Source organism: Muscardinus avellanarius (genome assembly GCF_963383645.1).
Source record: "Muscardinus avellanarius genome assembly, chromosome: 5".
NCBI lineage: Eukaryota > Metazoa > Chordata > Mammalia > Rodentia > Gliridae > Muscardinus > Muscardinus avellanarius.
This window is the reverse complement of record NC_137790.1, coordinates 74,449,253-74,475,843: the sequence shown is the minus strand read 5'-3', so window position 1 is coordinate 74,475,843 and position 26,591 is coordinate 74,449,253. Positions and strand designations below refer to the sequence as shown.

General features: G+C 46.6%; 1 protein-coding gene across 2 annotated transcripts in view; it reads left to right on the top strand.

The window, feature by feature from the left end:
• Window positions 1–26,591, top strand: part of ITGB5 (integrin subunit beta 5) — a gene marked incomplete at both ends in the record, with an annotated part of 131,174 nt that overhangs the window by 46,341 nt on the left and 58,242 nt on the right. For both annotated transcript variants that reach the window (XM_080696225.1, XM_080696226.1), the window contains 2 exons: window positions 6–174; window positions 26,325–26,486. In XM_080696225.1, the coding sequence (XP_080552351.1) occupies window positions 6–174; window positions 26,325–26,486 (331 nt within the window). The remainder of the gene's footprint in view (window positions 1–5; window positions 175–26,324; window positions 26,487–26,591) is intronic.

Sequence of the window (26,591 nt, the reverse complement as noted above, 5' to 3'; positions counted from 1 at the left end):
TCTAGTTACAAGTTATTTCCAAACTGCGTCCCCTCCTTTGGGTTCCGCCATCTGCTGCCTCTCACGGACAGAGTCGACAGCTTCAATGAGGAAGTTCGAAAGCAGAGAGTGTCCCGGAACCGTGATGCCCCCGAGGGGGGCTTTGACGCCGTACTCCAGGCGGCTGTCTGCAAGGTAACGCTTCTGTCTGGTCCCATGCCCGCACGGGGAGGTCAAGGTAGAGAGCGTCAGGGTCGGCACCTCCCGCAGGAGGTGGCAGATTTTGAGCCGCGCCAGCATGTGGCTCCTGTCCACCCTTATGTCAGAGAGTGAGGTCAGTGGCACCTCGGGGACTGCAGCAGATGTGTCAGCTGAAGTGTGGGGATGGAAAGGCTGGTGTGCGTCTCTGTGTAGGGTGTGGCTGTGTGCAGTGGGCTCCTGGCTTGCCAGAAGACAGCTGTTCTGTGTTTGTATTTTTGGCTTTTCACTACTTATTGGGAGGAAAAAAAAAACCCAGTAAAAGTCAACTCATATGCATTGAAGCTCATAGAGCATTCTGACCCAATTTTGGTATACCTTAAAGATTGCCCTATTGAGAAAGCTAGCCAAAAAGGAAGTTCTATCTATTTTCTTTTTTCCTTCTCTGTGAGATACGGATCCAGAGGGAGGACATAGACTTTGGTCAGAAATGAACTCATACTTTGAGCAGTTCCAATCTCAGAGAAATATATAGCTGGAATAGTGCCAATAATATAATCTTTAAATATTTTTCTACTGTCAACCACAATACCAATAGCAAGAGATAAAAATAAAAAATCACTCTTGCGCTTGCTACTTTGACACTTTCTGCAGACACTGAGTGTTTTTCTGTAGTGATCATTTTAGAGTGTATAAGCAGTAATGCTTCCTGGGAAGCCCGGTGAGGTCATCTGCAGGGTGTGCTGGGGGACTCTCCTGTGGGGAGGACTGGGTCGAGCTTAAAGCCCATTTCAGGGAGGCCACCCACAGAGCGCTGTCACCTGCTCAGCGGTCAGCACCGACTTGTCCACTTCTGTGGCTCAGAGAGCGTGTGTTCAGTATGTTGCTCATTTCCTTTTTCTGTCCCCTCAGTCCTTGACAAGGACAGGAAGAGAGCCGCAGTCTTCCTTTATGAAATAAGAAACCACAAATGGTAGACAGAGGGACATGGGGAAGAAAAAAGGTAAAGGAAGTAGCATATCCCTTTTTGGGGTCCCAGCGTGGCATTTTGGCCTCCGAGTCCTGGGCTCCACCTGGAGCAGAAGGTCACAGTGGCTTCCCGGCCAGGATGGCTGCTGGCCAGAAACATGTGGTTTAACTCAGAGGTCCTCAGTGTTTTTTTAGCAGTCTGAAAGCAGCCAGATGGCACACAGCTAGGGTGGGTGCAGCTTGGATCTTTCAAATGTGTTACAAAATAGTTTATGAATTCAGTTACTCAATTCAGAAACTTTTTTTGACTAGCATTCAGATATTAATTGTAGGAGGCCTTGTCTTCACAGACATTCAACGGGGACAGAGAGTGCAGAGAAAACACAAGATTCCTCCCCCCCCCCTGAGATTTTTGTGGCTTTTCTTTTTTCAGGGTGGGGAATGTTAGGCAGTTAGATAGGAAAGATAAAATAAGGCTGGGCAAAAATCAAAAGGACAGGAAAGCCTTCCTGAAAGGAAAGACAGATCCCGTCCAGCTGTGACAGACTACCAGCCCACCAGACATTGTAGTTTACGTTTCTCACATGAGACAATCTTGCGCAGCCGCACTGAGCTGCAGCATGAAACCCAAAATGAATATACATAAAAAGGGGTGGATTTCCTGGAGGTTTTAAAAGGCCCACCCTGTTGAAGGGGCGCTTGCTCTGGGTCTCTCTTGCGCTTACTCTCTTCCCTTGGGACTGCCCCGACTCTCCTGTGGGATTTACCCAGTAAAGTTTCTCATGACGACCCAGTGGCGTCTATCCAGATGAAATCTTTTCTTCGGTGGATAAGAATTGAGGTTTTTAGCCGGGCGTGGTGGCACACGCTTGTAATCCCAGCATTCGGGAGGCTGAGGACAAAGGATCGCGGTTCGCGGACAGCCTCAGCTACTTAGGCCCTCTGCAACTCAGTGAGACCCGGTTTCAAATAAAAAATAGGGCAGGGGGTGTAGCTCCGAGGTGGAATGCTCCTGGGTTCCATCCCCAGACCCACACACACACACACACACAAAAAAAAAAAAAAAAAAAAAAGAATTGAGGTTTTACAGCCCTATAACAAGTTCATCTGTCTGTCTATACCCACGCATTTTATTGGTGCATTATAACTATGCACCATAGAGTGATGATTCAGAGTGATACCTTCATACATTGCTTGGTGCGTGTCCCTCCACATTCCACCCTACTCCGTTCTCGTCTCTTACTGTATATATTAGTGAGTTTGGAAGTAATACCTTCATAAATGAATGTAATATTTTTTTGAACTGCTCCCTTACACAAGCCTCATTTTTTCCCTTCCCTGCCTTTCTCTTCCAATCCTCTCTGCTATTCTCCTAGTTTCTCTCCACATATAACGGAAGTCCCTTTTATTTTCTATTTTCTCTCTAGCTTCCACATATGAGAGAAAACAGACCACCCTTGGCTTTTAGGCTGGGTGTGGTGGTGTGCGCCTGTGATCCCAGGACTTGGGAGGCTGAGACAGGACTGTGGGCTCCAGATTAGCCTCAGCAACTTAGTGAAGCCCGCAGCAATTTAGTGAGACCCTGTTTCAAAATAAAGAATAAAATAGAGTTCGGGATGTAGCTTGGAGGTAGAATGCTCCCAGGTTCCATCCCCAGTACCGCAAAAAAAAAAAAAAAAAAAAAAAAAAAATTTGCACAGTGCAGTAGCTGCCAGCTTCTCTCTTCACATCTTCTTTTTCTTTGTGCCATCAGTTTATTTAGGCATGTATTAAGCCATTTCTCACTCACTTGAAACCACCTATTTATAATAAATGTTATTTTTTCTGGTTTACCATAGCCTTGCTTATTATAGCAAAAATCAGAAATAGATCACGGACTTCCTTTTGATGAAAGGCTATGCAACACTCATACCATTAAAAATATTTAATGACTTGCTGGGTGTGGCGGCCCATGCCTGTAAACCCAGTACTTGGGAGGCTGAGACAGGAGGATCACAGGCACAGCAACTTGGTAAGACAGTGTTTCAAAATAAAAAATAATGAAAAGGACTGGGAGTATAACTTGATGGTAGAATGCTCCTGGGTTGGATCCCCAGTACCAAAAGAGAGAGTGTGTGTGTGTGTGTGTGTGTGTGTGTGTGTGTGTGTGTGTGTGCGCGCGCATGTGTGTGTGTAATGACGTGAATATTACCTAAGACAAATTGAGAGGGGAGTAGAAAGCAGGTTATGAAACAATATGAAGAGGTTGCTCCTGTTTGGCAAATAAAAGAAAAAAAAAGAATACTGGAAGTAGACCAAAATGACAGAGGTAGTTGTCTCAGGTAATAGGATCCTGTGTGATTTTATTTTATACTTACCTAAATTTCCACAGTGAATATGCATGATTTTATTATGCAACATTTCTGACATATAAGAGTGGGAAGAATAGTGAAATCACTATTGTCTCCATTGTTAATTCTCAGCAGTTGCATTTGTGTTCACAATCACTCTGTTTTCGATAATTTGAAGCAAATTCCAGACATCAGTTTGAAGCCCTAAGCATTCCTTGCTTTGTTTACTGAGTTTCCCACCTCCTCCTGTTCACCCGGATTCAAAGCCCTTCTACTTAATCCTGCAAATGAAGCGTACCAGAGGGAGAAGGCTGGAATCTCGTGCCCTTGGCTGGGTGCCTCCTAAGGGCTGGAGTTGCTGGACAATCCCCGAAGCAGTTTGCGCTCTGCTTCCTCCGACCCTGTGCCCTTGGAGATGGAGCTGATAACCAGCAGGCCTGTCCCCAGGGAGCGGTTTAACTCTGGTTTCGTTCTCAGTCTGGCTTCCCTGGGACAGACTGTGAGCAATCAATCTGTGGGATGCAATGTTACGGAACATTCACATGACCGACTTTAAATCCCACCTCTGTGGCCTGTTCTGTATTTCCTGAAAAGCTGTTCTTTGCAAAAAAGAAGGATGCTACTTGTTTCTATTAGGATCCTAAGGACTGTTTCTACGAGTGGTAGTCTGGAGCTGTCTTCTGCGATTGCATTGCTGGGAGAGGCAGCTCAACCCATCTGTGGCTGCAGAATGCCTCTCATCCCCACGGGCATTTTTCCAGATGCACCGTTCCTGCTGGAGCAGTGGGATTGGAGAATGCCACTACCTTCGTTTTTTATCTTTACCCAGAAGTGTATGATGGAACCTGCTTATAGTGCTCTCCTGGGGCTTTCTACAGGTTGACTCTAAGTAGTTTATTTTGAAATTGTACGGGTAGAAGTGTGACAAGTGGTTCAGACTGGAACGAGGGCTGTTTTCCTATCCTCCCTAAACATGGAATGGCCTTGGCCTCGGGAGGACAGAGTGGGAGCAGTTGCCAAGGAGCTCTGAGTTCCAAGTTGCCAGTCACCCTGGGCTGTTCTCAGGGCCTTTAGGTTGAAGAAGTTGCTTACACATTCGAGCTTGGCTGGGGACATCCTGCTGCACAGGATTCAATAGGCCACTCTCTCCCGTCAGCCAGAAAATGAGATCTGTGTAACCCAGCACATTTCTCTTTTGGCCTCAGCTTCCAGTGGCCCAGCATTTAGCCTCCACATCCTTTAGTCAGATTGTTTTAATCCTGATTTTCTAATTTTACACTGAGTGTAAAATATTTAAAGCATTTCTGTCCTCTCAGAAATAGGTGCATGAGTAAGTCTTAAAGTAAATACAGTTGGTTTGTTTAAATATAATTTCTTTTGTTATGAATTTAGTCCTTCATTTCTTTGCTGGTAAAACCTCTCTAATCTAAAATGAAGATGGCAGCCCCAGAGGGCTGACTCCAGGCAGAGCATCGTGGTGGGAGGGCGTGGTAGAGAAAAGCCGCTCAGCTCAGGGCACCTGGGAAGCAGACAAAGGAGAGAAGGGAAGGGCACATCTCCAGGACCTACTTCCCTCAGCTAGGTCCCTCCTTCCAGTGGTCCATTTAGCCACTAAGTGGATCGGTCCACTGATGAGGTCAGGCCCTCAGGATCCAGTCATTGCCTCGAAGCCCCACTTCTGAACCTTGCTGCTTTAGGGACTCTGCTTCCAACAAATGAGCTCTGGGGCCACTCTAGATCCTGACCATGGCAATCTTGATGCCGTGTGTGTGTGTGTGTGTGTGTGTGTGTGTGTGTGTGTGTGTTGCTGAGGACTGAACCCAGGGCTTCATGCATGATAAGCAAGCACTCTACCACTGAGCAATACCTTGAGCCGCTTACCTTAATTCTTGTAAGAATCCTCCAGTGAACTGGCGGTGGTTAAGAAACAGTATCACAAGAATCCGTTACACTTAGCGAGGAGCAGGACCGGGGTTGGGATCAGGGCTGGTTGATTCTAAAGCCTGTGCCTGTCTGTCGCCCAGTCACTGTCTGGGAAGCAGCGAGGTGCAGAGTACAGTTGCGTCATCCTGCCTGGGCTCTGCCTCTTCTGCTTCTGGCTGGCTCCGTGGAGGCCCCTGGGGCTCTCTGGGGCTGTGTGTACTCATCTGGAAACGTAGGGGGCTGGCAGGGAAGCCTCTGGAGCTACCATTCACAAAGGACATGCTCACAGCCTTGCACCCCTTTACTCAGAGCTCTCGATTTGGCTTTCTTGCTTCCTGGTCCCGTTTCGAGCCTCAGACCCCACAGGGGCTGCTGCAGGTTGGAGACCCCCCAGTCCCACAGTCAGGCACAGCTGTGAGGGCTTCCCTCTCTGCACCCGCCCCTCTCGCACTTCCCACACGTTGGCTTGGACTCTTGACTTGTTGCCTGATTTCTTTTGACCTTGGACTTGTGTCATTTTTCCAAGCAGCACTTGAGAAGTGTAGGGAATGGCCTGCCCCTCCTGTAGAAGGCAGCCCCCCATGTCGTCCGAGGCACCTCCGCCTGCTCTGTTATCTGTCTCCACACATGGGGGATGCCGGGTCGGGGCTCCCCACAGCACCAGTGTGCTCGCTCTTCCACTGCCGCAGTGCCTTCAGGAGAAGCCTCCACAGTGTGGGATTTCCTTGGTGTGCATGCGCCCTCCACCCTGCCGAGTTCGTCTGGTGGTGCCGGGTCCCCTGGGCTCTCTATTGAGATGGCTGTGGTTGCCGAGTCCCTGTCTGGTGGTGCCGGGTCCCCTGGGCTCTCTATTGAGATGGCTGTGGTTGCCGAGTCCCTGTCTGGTGGTGCCGGGTCCCCTGGGCTCTCTATTGAGATGGCTGTGGTTTAACACGTGTTTGTGAATCACTCCACTGGCTTGGCCTCTGTGGTGACATCTCTTGTCTGTGAGCCCGTGCTCGGCCATGCCGTGGGCTTTGCCGCCCTGCTGACGGCTGCTTGTCCTTGCGTGGGGCGTGGGAAAGGCTGGGTACATCTCAGTGGGGTTGACAGGGCAAGCGTGAGCGTTTGCATCTCTCCGCACCCTCTAGTGTGAACCAGCTAGGGACCCCCTCCGCCATAGGTGTCCGCACGTGCCGGCGGCCCTTCAGTGACTAGATAGGAAAGACCAGAAGGCCCCTTGGATGACTGAGGTGATGTTTCCATACCTGGTGAGAACAGCAGTGTTTCATTTCAAGTCAGGGGCTTCTCGCTTGGACTGTGCATTGGGAGAAGAGTCATGGCCTAGGTCTTTGGCACCACTCTCTCCCCAGCCTTTACCGTGGCCTCTTGGTTCCATGGTGACCTCAAGGCAGCTGCTTTTGACTCCTGCTAGGCCCTTGCTAGGCCCTCTGCGCATGAGGTTTCCCATGCTTGGAATACTTTTCCCTTGTTTTCCTTCTTTTCTTAATAATAGTCTTAATTTTTTAGAGCATCCTCCACTGACCCCAGCCTTCTGCACTGTCAACATCCCACAAGAGCATGATCTGCTTGTTCCAGTCAGTGAACCAGTGTTGACATAATGTATCACTAACCAAAGTCCATAGTTAACATTCGGGCTCAGTCTTGGTGTTGTATAGTCTACGGCTGTGTGTGGATGTCTGTGACTGAGGATTGAACCCAGGAGAGCTCTACCATTGATCTCCATACCCCGCCCTTTTTAATTTTTATTTTGACACAGGGTTTCACTAAGAGGCCCAGATGGGACTTGAACCTGCCATTCTGAATCATTGAGATTACAGGCGTTTACCACTGTGCTGGCTTCTGTTTTCTGTTCCGTGGATTTTTTGTGTGTGTGTGTGTGGGGGGGTCTGGGAATGGAGCCCAGGAGCTTTTGACCTCCAAGCTACACCCTCTGCCCTATTTTTTATTCTTTATTTTGAAACAGGGTCTTACTGGGTTACATAGGGCCTCACTAAGTAGCTGAGGCAGTCCGCGAACCGCGATCCTCTGGTCTCAGCCTCCCGAATGCTGGGATTACAAGTGTGCGCCACCACGCCCATCTTGTTCTGTGAATTTTAACAACTGTATAATCGTGTGTATCCACCACTGTGGTGTCACACGGAGTAGTTCTCCTGCCCTAAAAGGAGTTGTGCTCATTTTCATCCCTCCTTTTTTGCTCACAACCTGCTTTTCTTTTCCTGTCTAATTTGTGCCTGCTTGTGTTGCAGACCTCAGCCTCGCTGTCTATTGGTCAGGGGAGCCTCCCTGATTGGTCATTCTGACTAGGTCACGGCTCCCAGCGCCAGGCCCTTGGTCACTCTATCCCAGCTCTCACTTTATTTATGTTTTTTATTTATTTATTTATTTATTTGTTTGTTTATTTTGTGGTGCTGGGGATAGAACCCAGAGGCCTTTTACCTTCAGGTTACACTCCCAGACCTATTTTCTATTTTATTTGGAAACAGGGTCTCACTAGGTTGCTGAGAGCCTCACTAAGTAGCTGAGGCTGGCTTTGAATCTGTTGCAATCTTCCTGTCTCAGCCACCCAAGCGTGGGGATTACAAGCATGCGGCACCACGCCCGGCCTATTTTTTTTATTTTTTTGCAGGTCTAGGGATGGAACCCAGGGACATTCGACCTCCAAGCTATACCCCCTGTCCTATTTTTTATTCTTTATTTTGAAACAGGGTCTCACTAAGTAGCTGAGGCTGTCCGCGAACTGTGATTCTCCTGTCTCAGCCTCCCGAATGTTGGGATTACAAGCGTGCGCCACCACGCCCAGCTCACTTTATTTTTATTTGAGCCATTTCTTGACTGATGTATGCCTTCCCTTTGAGACAGTAAAATCCTTGAAGGCAGGGGCTATGTCTCTTTTCTCATGACTGTACATCTCCAACATGTAGCTCCCTGCTTGGTGCATTTTCAAACATCTGGTGAAGAAACAGTTTGTGTTCACATTTGCTTCTGAAGTTCGGAAACACCCATGTCCCCCTGCCCCACACCTCCCCTATGATATCATGGTGTCTGCGGGGCTTTATACCTGTCCTATGAAATGGAACTAGGACTATTTCTTGGCAATACTTTCTAACTCAGTGATAGGTATAATAGGGAAAACTAAAAAGTCCTTATCCTCAGGGACTTGATTTCAGCTTACAAATCTACTAGAAGGTAAATAAAACAATGTTTGTAAATATTATATTGACCCACATGAAGTTATCAGTATTTAACTATCAGTGATATTTGCCTGTTAGATTTTCTCTTGTAAGGAAAGGAAAATGCGTATGACTTAACCTCATAACGTTACCTAAATTATCTTCAGTTTGGATCAGACCCTGCCACAGACGCCACATTAGAAATGTTCTGCTGGGCGTGGTGGCTCACACTTGTAACCCCAATACTTGGGAGGCTGAGACCGGAAGATCACAGGCTTGTGGCCAGCCTCAGCAGATTAGTGAGGCCCTCTGCAACTTAGCAAGACCCTGTTTCAAATAAAAAAAAAAAAAATAAACTAGGGATGGGAATGTATAGCTCAGAACACCCCTGAGTTCCATCCCCAGTACTACAAAAAGAAAAGGAAAAAGAAAAAAAAGTTCTGCTGCATGTGGATGGGTTTGGGATTGGAGTGGATGTTTATACCCTGAGTCACAGGCCAAGATTTCTTCTCCCAAGGAAAGAAACACTACACTTTTGGCTTCATTAAGTTTAACCACAGAACAGATTTTTTAAAGAAGATATTTCATTGCGAAGTATGGGTGGAAGCAGGAAAAACAAATGACTAAGGAGAGCCTGTTTATTATTACAAAGTGATGGGATCGGGCTTAACGTCAGCATGGGCTGGGAAGCCAATCACAGAGACCTAACCTTCTTTTACCTTGTGCGCCACATTGGAACTAGGACTCCTCAGGCCCCGCCCAGATCCGCTGTGGGGTCTGCGCCCCGGCGGCCAGGTCGACCCCTTTCCCGGCGGCCAGGTCGGCCCCTTTCTTTCCTCTTTCCTTCCTTCAGCCTGTCCTCTCCCAGCGTTTGCCTGAAGGGCTCATTGGTATGTGTGAAGATGTGTTGTGTACTTACTGGGTGCAAGACCCCCAGGAGGTTCCATGATGGAGGCACTGTTGAAATGGCCACAGCTGCTACTGCCACGAACTTCACTCCGGTTGTAAGACTGATGCCTGGGCTCCCTGGGCGGGCAGACTCCTCAGGACCCACGGCGTGGCGGCATTACAGCGCTCCTCTCGCTCCAGGGCTTGATCTGGTCGCTTTGCTTTCCTGCGGGGTTCAGATACTAATGATGGATTGATCACCAGTGGCTGACTGAGTTTGGGAGCCACGCCTGCACCAAGCACTTCAAAAGCTGATTTCATTCTCTTCCTTGAAGGTGCTTATGTTACCCCCTCCCACCTTTAGGGGGGTATTGGGATTTAGCCCAAGAGCATTCTACCTCTGAGCTACACCACCAGCCTTTTTTATTTTTTATTTTGGAACATAGTCTCACTAAGTTGCTGAGGTTGGCCCGGAACCTGGATCCTTCTGTCTTAGCCTCCCAAGTACTGGGATTAGTGGCATGCACTATCACGCCCAGCTTGTGTTATCCTCTTTTGATGAGGAAACACCTGAGAAGGCTGAGAACTTCTCAAATGCCCTATAGCTAGACATAGCAGAGCCAGAGACAGAAGCTGGACCCACAGGCCAGTGGACTTAACCTGGACTTGAGAGTGTCTGTGGACCTTTGAGGTCACACAGGAGGACTGGGAAGAATGAACTTCCAAAGAGGGCCAAGTCCTAGTCCAAGGAACCATGACACTTATTCCTGCTTGTGTGCTGGCTGTGGGATGTCAGATACAGTTGTAGCATCTCTGATGGTGGGGAATGGAAGATTTCCAGGGACAGGGAGGACTGTCCTAGGGTCAGCATGTGGATGGACCCTGGCCTTGCAGTGAACATGCTTAGCCTCTCTCTGGGCTGTGTATCTAAGCATACCTCACAACCACTGACTCTGCCCCTCAGCCTCTGTTCACCGGGCAGTGGGTCTTTTCCAAAAGGAGGGGAACAGGTGCCTCAGGACTTCAAGGCTGTGGGCTGTGTTGATACTTGGCACCAGGACCCCTTCATTTGGGTGGCTGCTAATTTTAATTGGACAGATGGACCTTGAGAGTCTTTTTTTTTTTTTTTTTTTTTTTTTAGTACGTGGGATGGAACTCAGGGGCATTCTACCTGCCAAGCTCTACGCCCAGTCCTATTTCTTATTCTTTATTTTTGAAACAGGATCTCACTAACTTGTGGAAGACCTAAGTAGCTGAGGCTGGCCTCAAACCTGAGATTCTCCTGTTTCAGCCCCCCAAATACTGAGATTACAGGCATGTACCACCACGCCCAGCTTGAACCTGTTCATTTAAAGCTAAATTTTTCTTTGGCACTGGAGGTTGATCTGGGGGGCATTCTGCCTGAGCTACACCCACAGCCTGTTTTTTTTTTTTTTTTTTTTTTTTAATGATACCAGGTATTGAACCCTGGGGCATTCTACCGCCAAGCTACACCCACAACCCTATTTTTTTTTTTTTTTTTGGTGGTACTGGGGTTCCTGGAAGCCCTTCTACCTCCGGGCTACACTCCCAGACCTATTTTTACATTTTTATATTTGGAAACAGGGTTTCCTAAGCCAATGCTCACGGCTGGCTTCGAACCTGCGCGATCCTCCTGTCTCTGCCTCCCAAGCGCAGGGATTACAAGCGTGCGCCACCACGCCCGGCTCTATTTTTTTTTTTTATTTTTTATTTTGAAACAAGGTCTCACTAGGTTGCTGAGAGTCCTTGAACCCGTGACCCTCCTGCCTCAGACTCCCAAGTACTGGGATTGCAGGCATACGCTGCCATGCCCAGCGTAAGCTAACGCTTCTGTCCTCATTGAAACCATTCCCAGGGTGGCATCTTTGCTCTAGGATGCCTTTGTATTTGAACAGCTTTGCAGAGAGGTTATGCGAGTGTTGTCTGCCCAGGTGATCCAGGGCAGCAAGCCGCCCACATGTCAAGGCACCCATCTAGGTCTCCTCTCTTAAGACAGCAGAGTGGGACAGGACACTCCTGGATTGCCAGGCCCTCCTGTGCTTGCTATGGGTCGTGCTGAAGCCCACCTCGCTCGCTTGTCACACTCGCGTGGTCCATGTGTGTAAATAAGTCTATTATGAAATGGGTCTGGGCACCCGCAGACTTACGGGGAACCTGTCAGAAGGGCCATGTGCTGGGGCCCGTCAGAGCTTGAAGGTCACTGTCCTGACTGCTTTCCTCTGTGCGGTCACCACATTCAGATGACGGTGTCTTCCTCTGGGGGCTATGTTTAGAACAGATGTTGACGCGTGCAGAGGAAACCCCACCCTCTGTCACTGCACGGAGCCGAGGAGGGCTCTAGGAGCAGAACCCTCCATTCACACTGTCCAGCTTCTTGACTTTGTTGTAGAAAAAAAATATTTTTTTCAGTACTAGGGATTGAACCCAGAGTCATTCTACCTCTGAGCTACACCCCAGCCCTATTTTTTATTCTATGTATGTATGTATGTATGTATGTATGTATGTATTTATTTATTGTACTTGGGGTGGAACCCAGAGGCTTTCTACCTCCGGGCTTTACTCCCAGACCTATTTTATACTTTATTTGGAAACAGAGTCTTACTAAGTTGCTGAGAGCCTCATTCAGTAGCTGAGGCAGGCTTCGAACCTGTGCAATCCTCCTGTCTCAGCCTCCCAAACACTGGGATTACAAGCGTGCGCCACCATGCACAGCTAATTCTTTATTTTGAAACAGTGTCTAAGTTGTGGAGGGCCTCACTCAGTGAGCTGTGATCCTCCTGTCTCAGCCTCCCAAGTACTGGGATGACAAGCCTGTGCCACTACGCCCAGCTTTAAGGACATATCAGATAGGAGTAGCAGAGCAAGAGGGCTTTTATACAGTGGGAAATGGACACCTAAGAATGGAAGTGGGGTGATTTCAGAGAGTGAGTCGCCCCTCTTGGTCGGCTTTTTGTGGAGGGGCGGCCGCCTGCACTGAGCTGGGGTTAGAGTCAGAGCGGGCTCTGAGATCTTGTGCCAGTTCTCCCTGCCCTTTCCTCTTGTCCTCACTCTTCTGACCTTGCTGTATTCTCCGTGGCGTGTCTCATGAGCATCTTAACCCTCCGCCCGTGTGTGGGCTTCCTAGAATGAGGCCAGCTCATGTCCCTGTCACCACAACCCCCGATGCAGACACTGCCTGGAGGAGTGGTCCCTCCAGACGCCTTCGCTTATCTTGTAGTTTTGCTGAGTTTTCGGCCAGGCAGCAGCTGCGGGCAAGGACCCAGGTGGGGGAACACTGCCTGGGTTGTCCAGAAGTGGTTTGTTGTGCATTCTAACAGTTTATAAATATGTCTCCTTTAGACTCAGAGCGCCTTCTCTATTTCTTAATTCCTATCTGGGTCTTAGGAGGCATCATGAGAAAAAGCTTGTTAATGGACTTTGGCCATCATTATAGAAGTAGGAACAGACCCTTCTGTCCAGGAGATGCAGGAGGTTAGCCACAGAGGTTTGGAGCCCTGGGTAAGGAAGAATTTTCTAACAAGGAATACAGCTCAGCAGTGGAGCAGGCTGCCCATGTGGCAGTGAGTGTGCGCTGGGGGGGAGGGGTTGTACCCACGTGGTGGGTGCCAGAGAAAAGAGCCCTACTCTGGATGGAAGGTTGGTCTTAAATCCCTGGGATCCCTTCCAGACTTCAAGTGCCATGTGTTTCCTCTGTCTGTTTTCCCACCTAGTAACCCAGTGGTACTGTGGTCCTGCAGTAGCCCCCCTGAGCCGTCTCCTATGGTTCCCAGCAGTGTATCCTGTGAGCCTCACTTGTATCTGGCCACTGTGACCATGAGCTCTACCCATACACGCTCATTTTGTTTTCCAAGCACAGCTTGCTTTGAGCTGGTGTGGTGTGTGGGAAATCTTTCCCTGGCTCCTGTGGTTTCCCATGGAGCTATCTTACCCTTGCAGCAGGGGGGCTTCTCCAGGAGCCCAAGGGCAGGCCAGGGAGGTGGGGCACAGGCAGGATGGAAGCCGACTCCTGGTTCTTTAAGGGACCTTCCTCCTTTGTCAGATCTTTCAGCCAGTGAGTATGATCCTTCCAACCCCAACCAAATTGCCCCACAGGCTGAGATACTGTCCTCACACTAGAGAAATCAGGTCTTTCTTAGCTATTTGTTTCTCCCACGCGCCCTCTGGGGCCAGCTGTTGGAGTGTTGTAGGCAAACAAGCCTGCAAGTCTGTCTTCACTCTTGGTGGAGCCAGTTTTTATTTATTTTCTCAAAGACTGGAAAAGGTTGTTCTTCATTCTTGGTTCCTGCTTTTCCCTCTCCCTTTTTTTTTTTTTTTTTTTTTTTTTGGACGACTGAGAGGTTAGATTAAGAAACCAAGGGGAGGAAATAGAGGCAATAAATCCTCTAGTTTTAAAGAAGAGGGAGATGAGGGATGAGAGTCTGTTAGAGTAGCAAGGTCAAGAGAAGGGTTATGATAACTGGGCCTTGAGCCTATATATTTTTAGGCACATGGGAAGGAACTGGGGAGAGACTGGCTGATGGAATGTTCTCCAAAGAGGGTGGGATTTACAGGGCCATGTTTCCTTGGGGAGGGAGGAGCCCTCTTCCCTTTGGAATAGTGAGTCTGTTTAGGATGGAAAGGAGGCACTGGCTGAAGGGCATCCTTGCCGGGACTGTGAACCCAACACTGGGAGAGAGTCGGAGCAGATGGAGAGGGGTCCTGTTAGCTGTCTCTCTGTGTGATGGACAAAGTCGAGGTTCCCCTGCATGAGAGCGGGACTGGGAGTGTGAAGGCTGAAGCAGACCTGGTGGTGCACTGGGTACAGATTTGACCAGCAAACACAGAAGAGTTGAGTGAATCACAGTCCTGGCCAGATGCCGGGTTTCTTGCTGGAGTCCAGAGAGCTTCCGTCCCGCCCGCCTGGCCTTTTCCACCAAGGGCTAGCCTCTGTCACTTTGAAAGAGTCGGCTTTGTGTATATGTTGTTTTTACTCAGAAACTGAAAGAAAAGTTTAGCTAAATAGATCCTTTTTTTTTCTTTTAAAAAATTTTGTCTTATAAAGAGAATATATTAAACATAAAAATGTAGGGACTGAGTCAGCAGAAAGGACATACACATCACTCCTAACCCTACAATCCAAAGATAAGATTGTGTGCTTCTGAATTATAGACTTAAGGAAGAGTTTCTTGGCTCCATAGAAATACTGATGATGATAGGTATTATTGACTGTCTACTACATTCCAGGGACTGGGCTGGGTGCTCCTATGTCATTTTGTTTGATTCTTTCAACAGCTGTATTTTATCGGCACTGTTATTTCCCTCTTATAGGTGAGACTGGCAAAGATTAGGAAGTTTTGTCCATAAGATAGGCAGGGAGCTGAGCCCAGATTTGCCAGTTACCAAAGACCAAGCAGGTGCCCACCGTGTGGAATTGCTGATAGGTAAAGGGATATTGATATGTGGTGTTCCCGGCACATTCCAACAGCCAGGAGCTTCATAAAGCTTTATTATGTCTAAATGGCATTCTGAACTTCTTTAAAAGAAATGTTATTGAAGTATAATATATATATATATATATATATATATATATATATATATATATATATAAACTGCACATATCAGAAGCATACCATTTATGCTGGGCATGGTAGAACACACATATAACCCCAGTACTTGGGAGGCCGAGACAGAAGGATTGCAGGTTCATGGTCAGCCTCAGCAACTTAGGCCCGCTGCAACTTAATAAGACCCTGTTTCAAAACAAAAGATAAAATAGGTATATGGGTATAGCTCAGAGGTAGAATACCCCTGGGTTCAACCTCAGTAGCACAAAATAAATAATGTATATATGTACACACACACACACGTGGGGAGGGGACAGAGGTAGAAAAGGGGGCTAGGGATATGTCTTAGAGGTAGAATGTCTCTGGGTTCAATCCTAAAACAAAACAAAAATGTATATTGTTTGACAAATCTTGACATATATAAACTCAAGAAACTATCACCACAATCAAGATAATATATTCTTCACCACCACCACCCCAAAGTGTATTTGTGTCCCTTTTTTACTTCTCTCATTATCCCAGGCAACCATGAATTCCCCTTTCATTGCACATTAGACTACATTTGCAAAAATTTTAACCTTTTTTTTTTTTTTTTGTGTGTGTGTGTGGTACTAGGGTGGAACCCAGGGGCTTTCTACCTCCAGGCTATACTCCCAGACCTATTTTATATTTTATTTGGAAACGGTCTCACTAAGTTGCTGAGAGACTCATTAAGTAGCTGAGGCTGGCTTCGAACCTGTGCGATCCTCCGGTCTCAGCCTCCCAAGTGCTGGGATAACAAGCGTGCGCCACCACACCTGGCAGACTATATTTGCAAAAATTTTATATACATATGCATACCCATTTTGTGGAGAGGCTTGGCTATTTCACTCAGCACAGTTATGTTAAGACGCTTCCAGACCATTGAGTATGTCCAAAGCCTAGCCTTGCAAAAGTAGTACTTTCCCATTAAAAGACAGTTTGGAGAATAATAGAGAAGAAAAGACCCATCCATCATCTCAACCCAACCCCAACCAAGTCATGGTGTATTTTTTCATTCTTTAATTTGAAACAGGGGTCTTACTAAAGATGCGGAGGGCCTCACTAAATAGCTGAGGCTGAAACTGCGATCCTCCAATCTCAATCTTTCAAGTACTAGGATTACAAGTGTGTACCCTCATGCCTGGTTCCTTCTTGTTATTAATTAATTAATTAATTTATTTATTTATTGTGGTACTGGGATGGAACCCAGGGTCATTCTAACTCTTGAGCTATACCCCCAGCTCTGATTTTTATTCTTTATTTTGAATAGGGCCTCACTGAGTTGCAAAGGGCCTCACTAAGTAGCAGAGGCTGTCTGCGAACCACAATCCTCCTGTCTGAGCCTCCCAAATGCTGAGATTACAAGCGTGCGCCACCACGCCCAGCTTCTTGTTATTTTTTTAATAAAAAGTTTTGCTTGTGCTTCTATCTCTCTGTCTCTCTCCCCACTTCCTCTCCCTTTCTTTCTCCTGGGGACCGAACCTAGGAATATTCTACCACTGAGCTACACCCCCCAGCCCTTTTTATTTTTTGTTTTGAGACAGGGTCTTGCTCAATTGCTCAGGCTTGGCGATCCTCCTGCCTCAGCCTCCTGAATCGCCGTAATTATAAACATGCTTCATTGTGCCTGACAGTAGACACTAGAATGGCCTTTGCACCTGCCCTAACACAGGCCAGGGATTGAACTGAGGCCTCGCGCGTGCTGGGTAAATGCTCTGCACCGCGCTGCGGCCCCAGCCCTTTGTTTCTTCATAGTTTATAGTCACACTGCAAGTATAGTGCTGTATTTTTCGCTTCATTGTACACCGTTGCGCACCATATCCTGCTTTTATGACGATAGTCTGGCAACAGAGGGACTGTCTCAGTTTACTTACCTGATCCCACATAGCAGATCTTCACGTCTTCTGCTTTTTCTTTCTAGCAATAAAAATACTGTCATGCATAACTCCATAGTGCTCTTTGTGGGTCCATTCGTCTGAAGCAGAGTCACTGCATCGAAAGGGACATACTTCTTAAAAGGCTGTTTTTAGAGTCAGATTTATTGAGTGATAAGCTGCCCGGAGTGAAATTTACCCACTTCAACCAGAGAGCCTGACGGACACCACACAGATGAGGTACAGACGGTTTCCCTCACCCCAGAACACTTCCTAGTTGCCGTTACGCTTCTTCCAGCCTTAGCCTTTGGCAACCACGGATCTATTTTCCCTTCTTTATTTTAGTCTTCCTGAATACTACATGAATGGAATGAGTGTGCTGCCTGTTGACTCAGATTTTTTCACTTAACTTAATGTTGGTGATGTCACTGGGGTGCGCATCACTAGGTTGACCCTCTTGTCCTATGGCTGCACTACATCGGGTTCATCATTTGATGGAGTTTTGAGTTGTTTCTAGTTTTTGGTGATTATGAATAAAGCTACTACAGATTATTCACACAGAGGTTTTTATGTAAGCATAAATTTTTATTTATCTTGGGTAAATACCAAGTGTGGGGTTGCTGGATTGGTGTAAGTGTATATTTAAGTGTATAAAAATCTGATAAAGTGTTCTAATATTTTGTATTCTTAGCAGCAATTATGAGATTTCGATTATTCCACATCTTTTTTTTTTTTTTTTTGGTGGTACTGGGGTTCCTGGAAACCCTTCTACCTCTGGGCTACACTCCCAGACCTATTTTATATTTTATTTGGAAACAGGGTCTCTTAAACCAGCTGAGGCTGGGAACCTGCGCGATCTTCCTGTCTCAGCCTCCCAAGCGGGGATTACAAGCATGCGCCACCACACCCGGCTTAGTATTTTTTAATGACTAATGACATTAGAGAATCGTTTTATGTGCTTATTTTCCCATTCATATTTCTTCTTTGGTAAAGTATCTTCACATTTTTGACCACTCTTTAAATCAGTTTGTTTTCTTATTGACCTAGAAGAGTTCTTTATGTATTCTGGACACAAATCCTTTACCAGATTTTAACTTTTATTAATAAATATGTTTTTCCAGTATGTGCCTTTTCATTTCAATTCTTTTTTTTTGGGGGGGGGCAGGTCTGGGATGGAACTCAGGGGCATTTAACCTCCAAGCTATACCCCCTGCCCTATTTTTTATTCTTTATTTTGAAGCCAGGTCTCACTGAGTTGCAGAGGGCCTCACTAAGTAGCTGTGGCTGTCCGCAAACTGTGATCTTCTGGTCTCAGCCTCCCAAATGCTGGGATTATAAGCATGTGCCACCATGCCTGGCTTTCATTTCAATTTCTTAACCGCATCTTTCAAAAAGCAGTTTTTTTAGCTGGGTGTGGTGTCACACAGTTGTAATCCCAGTACTTGAAAGGACAGGAGGATCGCAAGTACTCGGCCAGCCTCAGCTACTTGTGCCCTCCGCAACTGAGTGAGACCCTGTTTCAAAATAAAGAATAAACAGTAGGAAGCTGGGTGTTGTGGCGCACGCTTGTAATCCCTGTGCTTGGGAGGCTGAGACAGGAGGATCGCACGGGTTCGAAGCCAGCCTCAGCTACTTAGTGAGACCCTGTTTCCAAATAATATATATATATATATATTCTGGGAGTATAGCCCGGAGGTAGAAAGCCTCTGGGTTTCACCCCTAGTACCACCAAAGAATAAACAGTAGGGCTGAGGGCATAGCTTGGAGGTAGAATGCTTCTTGGTTCAATCTCTAATACCACAGGGGGGGGAAAAACTAATGTTTTTATTTTTGATGAAGTCCTATTCATTTATTTTTTTCATACTGTCCATCATCTAATCTAAGAAATCTTTGTATATACCGAAATCACAAAGGCTTTTCCCTGTTTTCTTCAGAAGTTTTATAGCTTTAGGCTACATTTATGTCTGTGATCAACTTTGGTACCTTTTTTATATGGTGAGATGTGTGGGTTGAATTCATCTTTTTGCATATGGTCGTCCAGTTGTTTCAGTATCTTCTGTCAAATTATTTATGTCTAGCCAGGCATGGTGGGGCACGCTTGTAATCCCAGAGCTTGGGAGGCTGAGACAGGAGGATGGCACAGGTTCAAAGCCAGCCTCGGCTACTTAGTGAGGCTCTCAGCAACTTCAGTGAGACCCTGTTTCCAAATAAAACATAAAATAGGTCTGGGCGTAGAAAGCCCCTGGGTTCTACCCCCAGTACCACACACATACACACACACAAAATTGTTTATGTCTGTATCAGATCTCTGCATCTCTCTTTTTGTTACCAATTTTTTGTTGTTGTTTTGGTACTAAGGATTGAACCCATGGGCAATATACCTCTGAGCTACACTTTCAGTCCCTTTTATTATTTATTTTAAAACAGAGTCTCACTAAGTTGCTGAGGCTGGCCTCAAACCTGTGATCCTCCTGTCTCATTTTTTCAAGTACTGCTCCTCACTGAGTCTGTTCTAGAATTTTGGAACCAATAATAAAACTAGGTGCCAACTGAACAGTAAAAGAAGTTTTATTCTTATAGGAGGAGTGGGGGATAAACTCGCAAATCTGCTTTGCCATCCATTGGGGTTGGGAGGTTATGGGTAGAAAATGAAAGAAGAGAGGGGGAGAGATGGACTAATAAAGGGGAGGAATGGTCGTGTCTTCTGGGCGTGGGTAGAGATGTTCTGGGAATTCAGGTGCCACCTCCTTTCCCTCGTTTTCGATTCTTTCTGGTCACGTCACAACAGTTGTCAACTGTGGTGCTGGGAAGAGTGTCATTTGGCATGCAGATGGAATTATAATGAAATTAAAACTTACCTGGTGGACACTCTGGCAGCCCTCATAGATGCTGACAGTTATGGTTTGCTGGCCTGACAAGCAACTTCTGGCTATGGGCATCCTGTCCTCAAAGATGATCAAGATTAGGGAGGGGTAGAGATTCAGCCAGGTCACCTAGGGAGTACAAGATTAGAATGGGGTAGCATTTTGTCAACACTACACTGTCCTGATTCCTGCAGTTTTACAGTAAATCCTACCCTAAGATGATGAGTCCTCCAACTCCCTTTTTTTTTTCCCCCCAAAATTGTTTGGCTAATCTCCATTCTTTGTAATCCCATATAAATTTTTGAGTCAGTTTTTTATTTTCTCAAAAAGTTCACTGGGCTTTTGATTGTGATTATATATTGATCAATCCAGATTCTGATACTGCATAAATAAAAAGGACTTTATTTTGGGGTCTTAAAAATAGCAATTCTGGAGCCAGAAAGAGTGGTTAGAGTCGGTCATGGAATCTCAGTACTTGGAAGGCTGAGACAGGAGGATGGCAGTTTCGAAGCCAGCCTCAGCAATTTAGAAAAGCCAACCACAACCTAATGAGACCCTGTATACAAACAAAATATTAAATAAGGCTGGGAGTGTAGGTCAGAGGTAGAATGTCCCTAGATTCAATCCCCAACACTACCAAAAAAAAACCCAAAAAACAATTCCAATTCTGAAGACAATTCTGAATCAGCATTGTGAAGAAGCCAGAAAAGGTGGAGCTTTTATGGGCTCCTGAATGTTGATAAAGAAGCACGGCCACACGAGAAGAGAGAAAGCGAGGAATGAATGAACAGAATGGAAACGTCCATGAAACACAAGTCCAATCTGCTGATCGGCATCTGAAGCCTCTGGGCGCAATGTGATTGCCTGGTCCTTTAGGCTGTTGAGGTGGGTCAGGTGCCTCTGAGTCCAAGGGCTTAGCATGTGTTCCCAGGCAGCAGCTGGAATCTTGCCGTGTCCCACCCCCGTATGGCCTCGCACCTCCATTTTGAAATACTCTTCCTGCTGACTTTTGTAATTTTCCTTTTATTTGCATCATTTCCAATCTTATAAATCAGTTCTTGGAGAAATAACATTTCAACACTGTGGATTCTTTCTGTCATGAAAAATGATACCTCTGTCCATTTGTTTAGCTCCCTTATTTTCTTTAAGGTTCTTAACACGTCAAATTAAAGTCTGATCTTCTGCTTTATCCTTACAGTGTTTTTAGCACATGGCCGGGCCCTTGTGTTAACAGATTTGCGTTTTTCCTGCAAAAACATGCTCCTGGCTTACATCCTTTCTTGATTGTGCTCTATCTCCCAAGCTTCTTGCCTCTTTACTTCCACACTCCATGGCTTATTTATTTGAAAGTTGTTAACTCCCTATCAAAATATAATAATGTACACACAGAAAACCATATGTAAGAGTACATCTTTTTTTTTTTTTTTTTGAACTGAGGATTGAACCCAGGGGAAATTTTACCTCCAAGCTACACCCCCAGCCCCTTTTATTCGTTTTATTTTATTTATTATTATTATTATTATTTTATTTATTATTATTATTATTATGGTGGTGGTGGTGGTGGTACTGGGGTTCCTGGAAACCCTCTACCTCCAGGCTACACTCCTAGACCTATTTTTATATTTTTATTTGGAAACAGGGTCTTTTAAGCAGAGAGGCTGGCTTCAAACCTGCGCGATCCTCCTGTCTCCATCTCCCAAGTGCAGGGATTACAAGCGTGCGCCACCACGCCCTGCATTTTTATTTTTTGATACTGGGGATTGAGCCCAAGGAGCATTCTACCTCCAAGCTACTGCACTCCCAGCCCTATTTTTATGTATTTATTTATTTATTTATTTACCTTGCAGCACTGGGGATGGAACTCAGGAACATTGTACACCCCCAGCCTTTTTTTTTTTTTTTTTTTTTTTAGTCTTTTTATTTTTTGAAACAGGGCCTCACTGAATTGTGAAGGGCCTCGCTATATAACTGAGGCTGTCCGCAAACCACTAACCTCCAGTCTCTGCCTCCCAAATGCTGAGATTACAAGCATGTACCACCAGGCCTGGCCTTTATTTTTATTTTGAAACAAGGTCTCACTAAGTTGCCGAAGGTCTCACTAGGTTGCTGAGGCTGGCTTCAAACCAATGATCCTCCTGTCTCAGCTTCCCAAGTACTGGGATTATAGATATGTGATGTGCCGCCACATCCAATTAAGAGTATACATCTTGCCGGGTGTGGTGGCACATGCTTGTAATCCCTGTGCTTGGGAGACGGAGATAGGAGGATCGCACAGGTTCGAAGCCAGCCTCTGGCTTAAGAGACCTTGTTTCCAAATAAGAATATATATATGTATGTGTGTGTGTGTGTGTGTGTGTGTGTGTGTGTACATATATATACATATATACATATACATACATACATACATACATATATGTGATATATATATATATATATTGAGAGAGAGAGAGAGAGAAAGAGAGAGAGAGAGAGAGAGAGAGAGAGAGAGAGAGAGAGAGAGAGAAAGAAACAAAAAACAGGTAAACAGGTCTGGGAGTGTAGCCCGGAGGTAGAAGGGCTTCCAGGAACCTCAGTACCACCAAAAAAAAAAAAAGTATACATCTTGATAAATGTTCACGAGATGAAATTATTACCAGGTTCAGCCACCCTCCCTGTGATCTTTTCCAGTCCGGTCAGAAGAAACCACTGTCCCAACTTCTGAATCATGAAGAGTTTTGTTGGGGCGTAGCCGTAAGGGACCTCGAGGTCCCTAAAGGTGCTCAACTCCTTGTTCTCTCCCTTCTGTCTTTATGCCGGTGCCTAAAATGCCCACTGCAGTCAGGTGTGACGGCTTACATCTGTAATCCCAGTGCTTGGGAGGCTGAGAACGAAGGATCACTGTTTTGAAGCCCACATCAGCAGTTGAGTGAGACTCTTAAAAAGGGTTGGGGGCGGAGTTCAGAGGTAAAATGGCCCTGGGTTCTGTGAAGGCTCTTCTTCATCTTGCCAGCTCAGCTTAGGTTTTCTTACCCAAGAAGTCCTTTCCCCTCCTCCCCCTTCTAGCATCCACTGACTGTGTTAGTCTTCAGTGATGCAAGCTTTCTTTATGGTACATCCCTGGGCCTTCCATGGGGCCTGGCATACAGTAGGAGATGACTAGTTGCACACTGGATGAATGTTGAGTGATAGGAAACTAACTTCCCAAACATGGGCGGCGCTGCTCACAGTAGGTCTCCCGGCTTCAGTCCTCACTGGCTTCTGTCAACCCCGTTTGTCCCTTGTTGCTCCAACTTTTTGCAATGTGCTGTTTTATGATCACGCTGCTTCTGGAGCAGGTAAGACAAGACTGTGCTATTGTGTTCTGTATGTATTTGATTCATCATTGGGATGGCGAATGACAGAGGATGATGTCCTCAAACCTTCGTCTGCCTTAAGACAGCAGTAGTTTTTCACCTGTAAGGTCTGTAGCCAGCCTCCTGTTTAGTTATCAAATGTGCACCTGTAGCCAACTCTGGGCAGTGTTTACATCCTTCATACAGTCACCCTGCTGCCAACACACCGTGGGAGGCCCTTCCCATAGTGAGAAGGTGACCAGTGAGCCCAGACTTTGTTGCTGTGTATCCCAGTCCAGCTGCTCCCAATGACACCGGAGAAGGGTTGATTCCTTGAAGAGTCTGAGGAGCTTCCAGGGTGAGGGGTGCAACTCAGGTCTAGTAGGATTCTTGGCTAATATGATAGAAAGGAATTTCAGCATGCGCCAGTCAGAAGCAGAGGCTTCTTGAGGAAAGTTAGAAACCTACATTGAAGGGAGAATGCAGGCCATCAAGAATTAGAGACACACTTGGGGATTCACAGATCCTCCTCCTGGCTGAACCCAGGGGCATTCTACCTCTAAGCTATATCTCTAACCCATTTCTTTTTAAATTTTGAGACAGGGTCTCACTAAGTTGCTTAGGCTGGCCTTGCATCTACAGTCCTCCTGTCTCAGCGCCCCAAGTTCTGGGATTGCAGGCGTGTGCCACCACTCCTACCTCTTCTTTTTAGAAGACTTCCAGAAACATGGCTAAGAGGAGGTGTGTGAGGATGACATCAGGCCATAGTCACAGGATGATTTAGGGTGTTTCAGTCATCTGTGGGTCTTGGGGGGTTCCTCCCCATCTTATCAGTAGATATTTGCTTAGACTCTTCAGGGACAACTAACATTGCCCAAGGACATCACGCTTGTATGACTTCTATTCTCTGACCAACAGATATCTCTTCTGCTTAACTATTTTTAGGTTGGATAGCTAACAGTTAAGATTTTTTTGTGAGTGAATTTTTTAGTGTGGTGTCCCAGCTACCTTTTCTGGATCTTTTGTGTGGTATCTGATCAATAGATACCTCTTTGAGGATAGTCGACAACAATGCACAGGGAAATTAGTAAAGCCATGTGAATTCCTGGGATATTTGAGACTAGCAGGCCTGGCTGGAGAGGAGGGTGACAGGCCTGGCTTGTGGGGTAAGGGTATTGGGGAATATTGGTGTGGTGGCGCACGCTTATAATCACCGTGCTTGGGAGGCTGAGACAGGAGGATTGCACAGGTTTGGAGCCAGCCTCAGCTACTTAGTGAGGCTCTCAGCAACTTAGGTGAGACCCTGTTTCCAAATAAAATATAAAAAATAGGTCTGGGAGTATAGCCTGGAGGTAGAAAGCCTCTGGATTCCACCCCCAGCAACCCCCCCACAATAATAAAGTTACATTTCAGCGGGGTATGGTTGTGCATGCTTACAATCCCTGCATTTGGGAGGCGGAGACAGGAGGATGGCACAGGCTTAAGAGACCTTGTTTCCAAATAAAATATAAAATAGGTCTGGGAGTGTAGCCTGGAGGTAGAAGGGTTCCATCCCCAGTACCACCAAATAAATAAATAAATAAATAAACAAATAAATAAATAAATAAAGTTACATTTCTTCCATTCCACCTCACTAACAGTAATGGCTGGGATTGTTTGTGTGTAACACTGGGGCTCTAGTGGCTGCATATGATTCAGGGCCCTTCCCTTGCTATGCAGATTGTTTTCGGTGGCACTGGGGGTGGAACCCAGAGGCTTTCTACCTCCGGGCTATACTCCCAGACCTTTTTTTTTATATATATTTTATTTGGAAACAGGGTCTCACTAAGTTGCTGAGAGCCTCACTAAGCAGCTGAGGCTGGTTTCGAACCTGTGCCATCCTCCTGTCTCAGCCTCCCAAGCGCAGGGATTACAAGCGTGCGCCACCACGCCCAGCTTCCTTGCTGTGCAGATTGTATTTAGTTATGGCACAGTTGACGCTGGATAAATTCATAGAATGAAGCAGTAAGGGAGAAAAGAGTGGATCTGATTGATGATGGACATGGAAATGGTTCCATTCATGATTCAAGGATAGATGGCAGTTCTCACCAGCCCACCAAAACACAGGACCATGTGCTGGTCACTTGCACACCATGTCCTGAGTGACTCACGTCCAGCAGGGAGACCCAGGTGCTCACTTAGCACCATCTTAGATGACCCAGCCAGAGCGGGCTCCAGGTTGTTCTGGGAAGGAAGAATAGGTAAGGATAAAAAGAAAGTATCCTGAGGAACAAGATTAAAAGTATTTGTAACTGAAAGGAACAAGATGAGCCTCTAGTACTTGGGAGGCTGAGATAGGAGGATCACAGCTTCAAGACCAGCCACAGTAACTTAGCAAGACACTGCTTCAAACTTAAATTTATTTTATTTTATTTTGCTGGGTGTGGTCGTGCACGCTTGTAACTCCAGTACTTGAGAGGCTGAGATAGGAGGATCACAGGTTCACAGCCAGCTCAGCTACTTAGAGAGGACCTCTGCAACTTAGACCCTGTTTCCAAATAAAAAATAAAATAGGGCTGGGGGTGTAACTTGGAGGTAGAATGCCCCTGGATTCCATCCCTAGTTAAAAAAAAAAAAAAAAATTTTTTTTGTAAGAGGCTGGGGAGAGTAGCTCAGAGGTAGAATACCCCTGAGTCCAATTCCTAGTATCAAAAAAGGAAGGAAGGAACCAAGGAACCAAGAAAGGAAGGAAGGAAGGAAGGAAGGAAGGAAGGAAGGAAGGAAGGAAGACAGAAGCTGGGCATATGACATATACTTTTGTAATACCAGAACTTGAGAGACTGAGACAAGAGGATTGCAGGTTTAAGGCCAGCAACTTAGTGAAACCTTGTTGCAAACTGAAAAATTAAAAGGGCTAGGGGTGTAGTTCAGTGGTAGAATGCCCTGGGTCCAAACCCCAGCCTAGGAGGAGGGAGGGAGGGGCGAGTGAGCATGAGTCCAGTGGCTGGGCCGTGGAGTTCTGTGCACGTGGCCTGTGTGGGCAAACGCTTGGAGATGTGTCTCTGGGCATGTAGGTGTGTGACCGCCAAGCCTCTGTAGGACCCGTCCCCACGGGTTTCACGAGTGGGCCCAGGGACCATGGCAGGGATGTGCCTCTGATGCAGACCAGGAGCCCTGGTCTGCCAGTGTCATGTCTGCACGGGGTAGGCTGGGCATGACGGCTGTTGCACCTTCCGCCTTCTGTCTTTCAGGAGAAGATCGGCTGGCGAAAGGATGCGCTGCACCTGCTGGTGTTCACGACGGATGATGTACCCCACATCGCGCTGGATGGAAAGCTGGGGGGCCTGGTGCAGCCGCACGATGGCCAGTGCCACTTGAATGAGGCCAATGAGTACACCGCGTCCAACCAGATGGTGAGAGCGGCTCGCGTGACCCCACTGTGTCCAAGAGCTCACCAGCCTCCACTCCTCTGGCCTGGTCCTTACTGACTTTCTGGTCTCTGCTTGGAATTAGGTGTC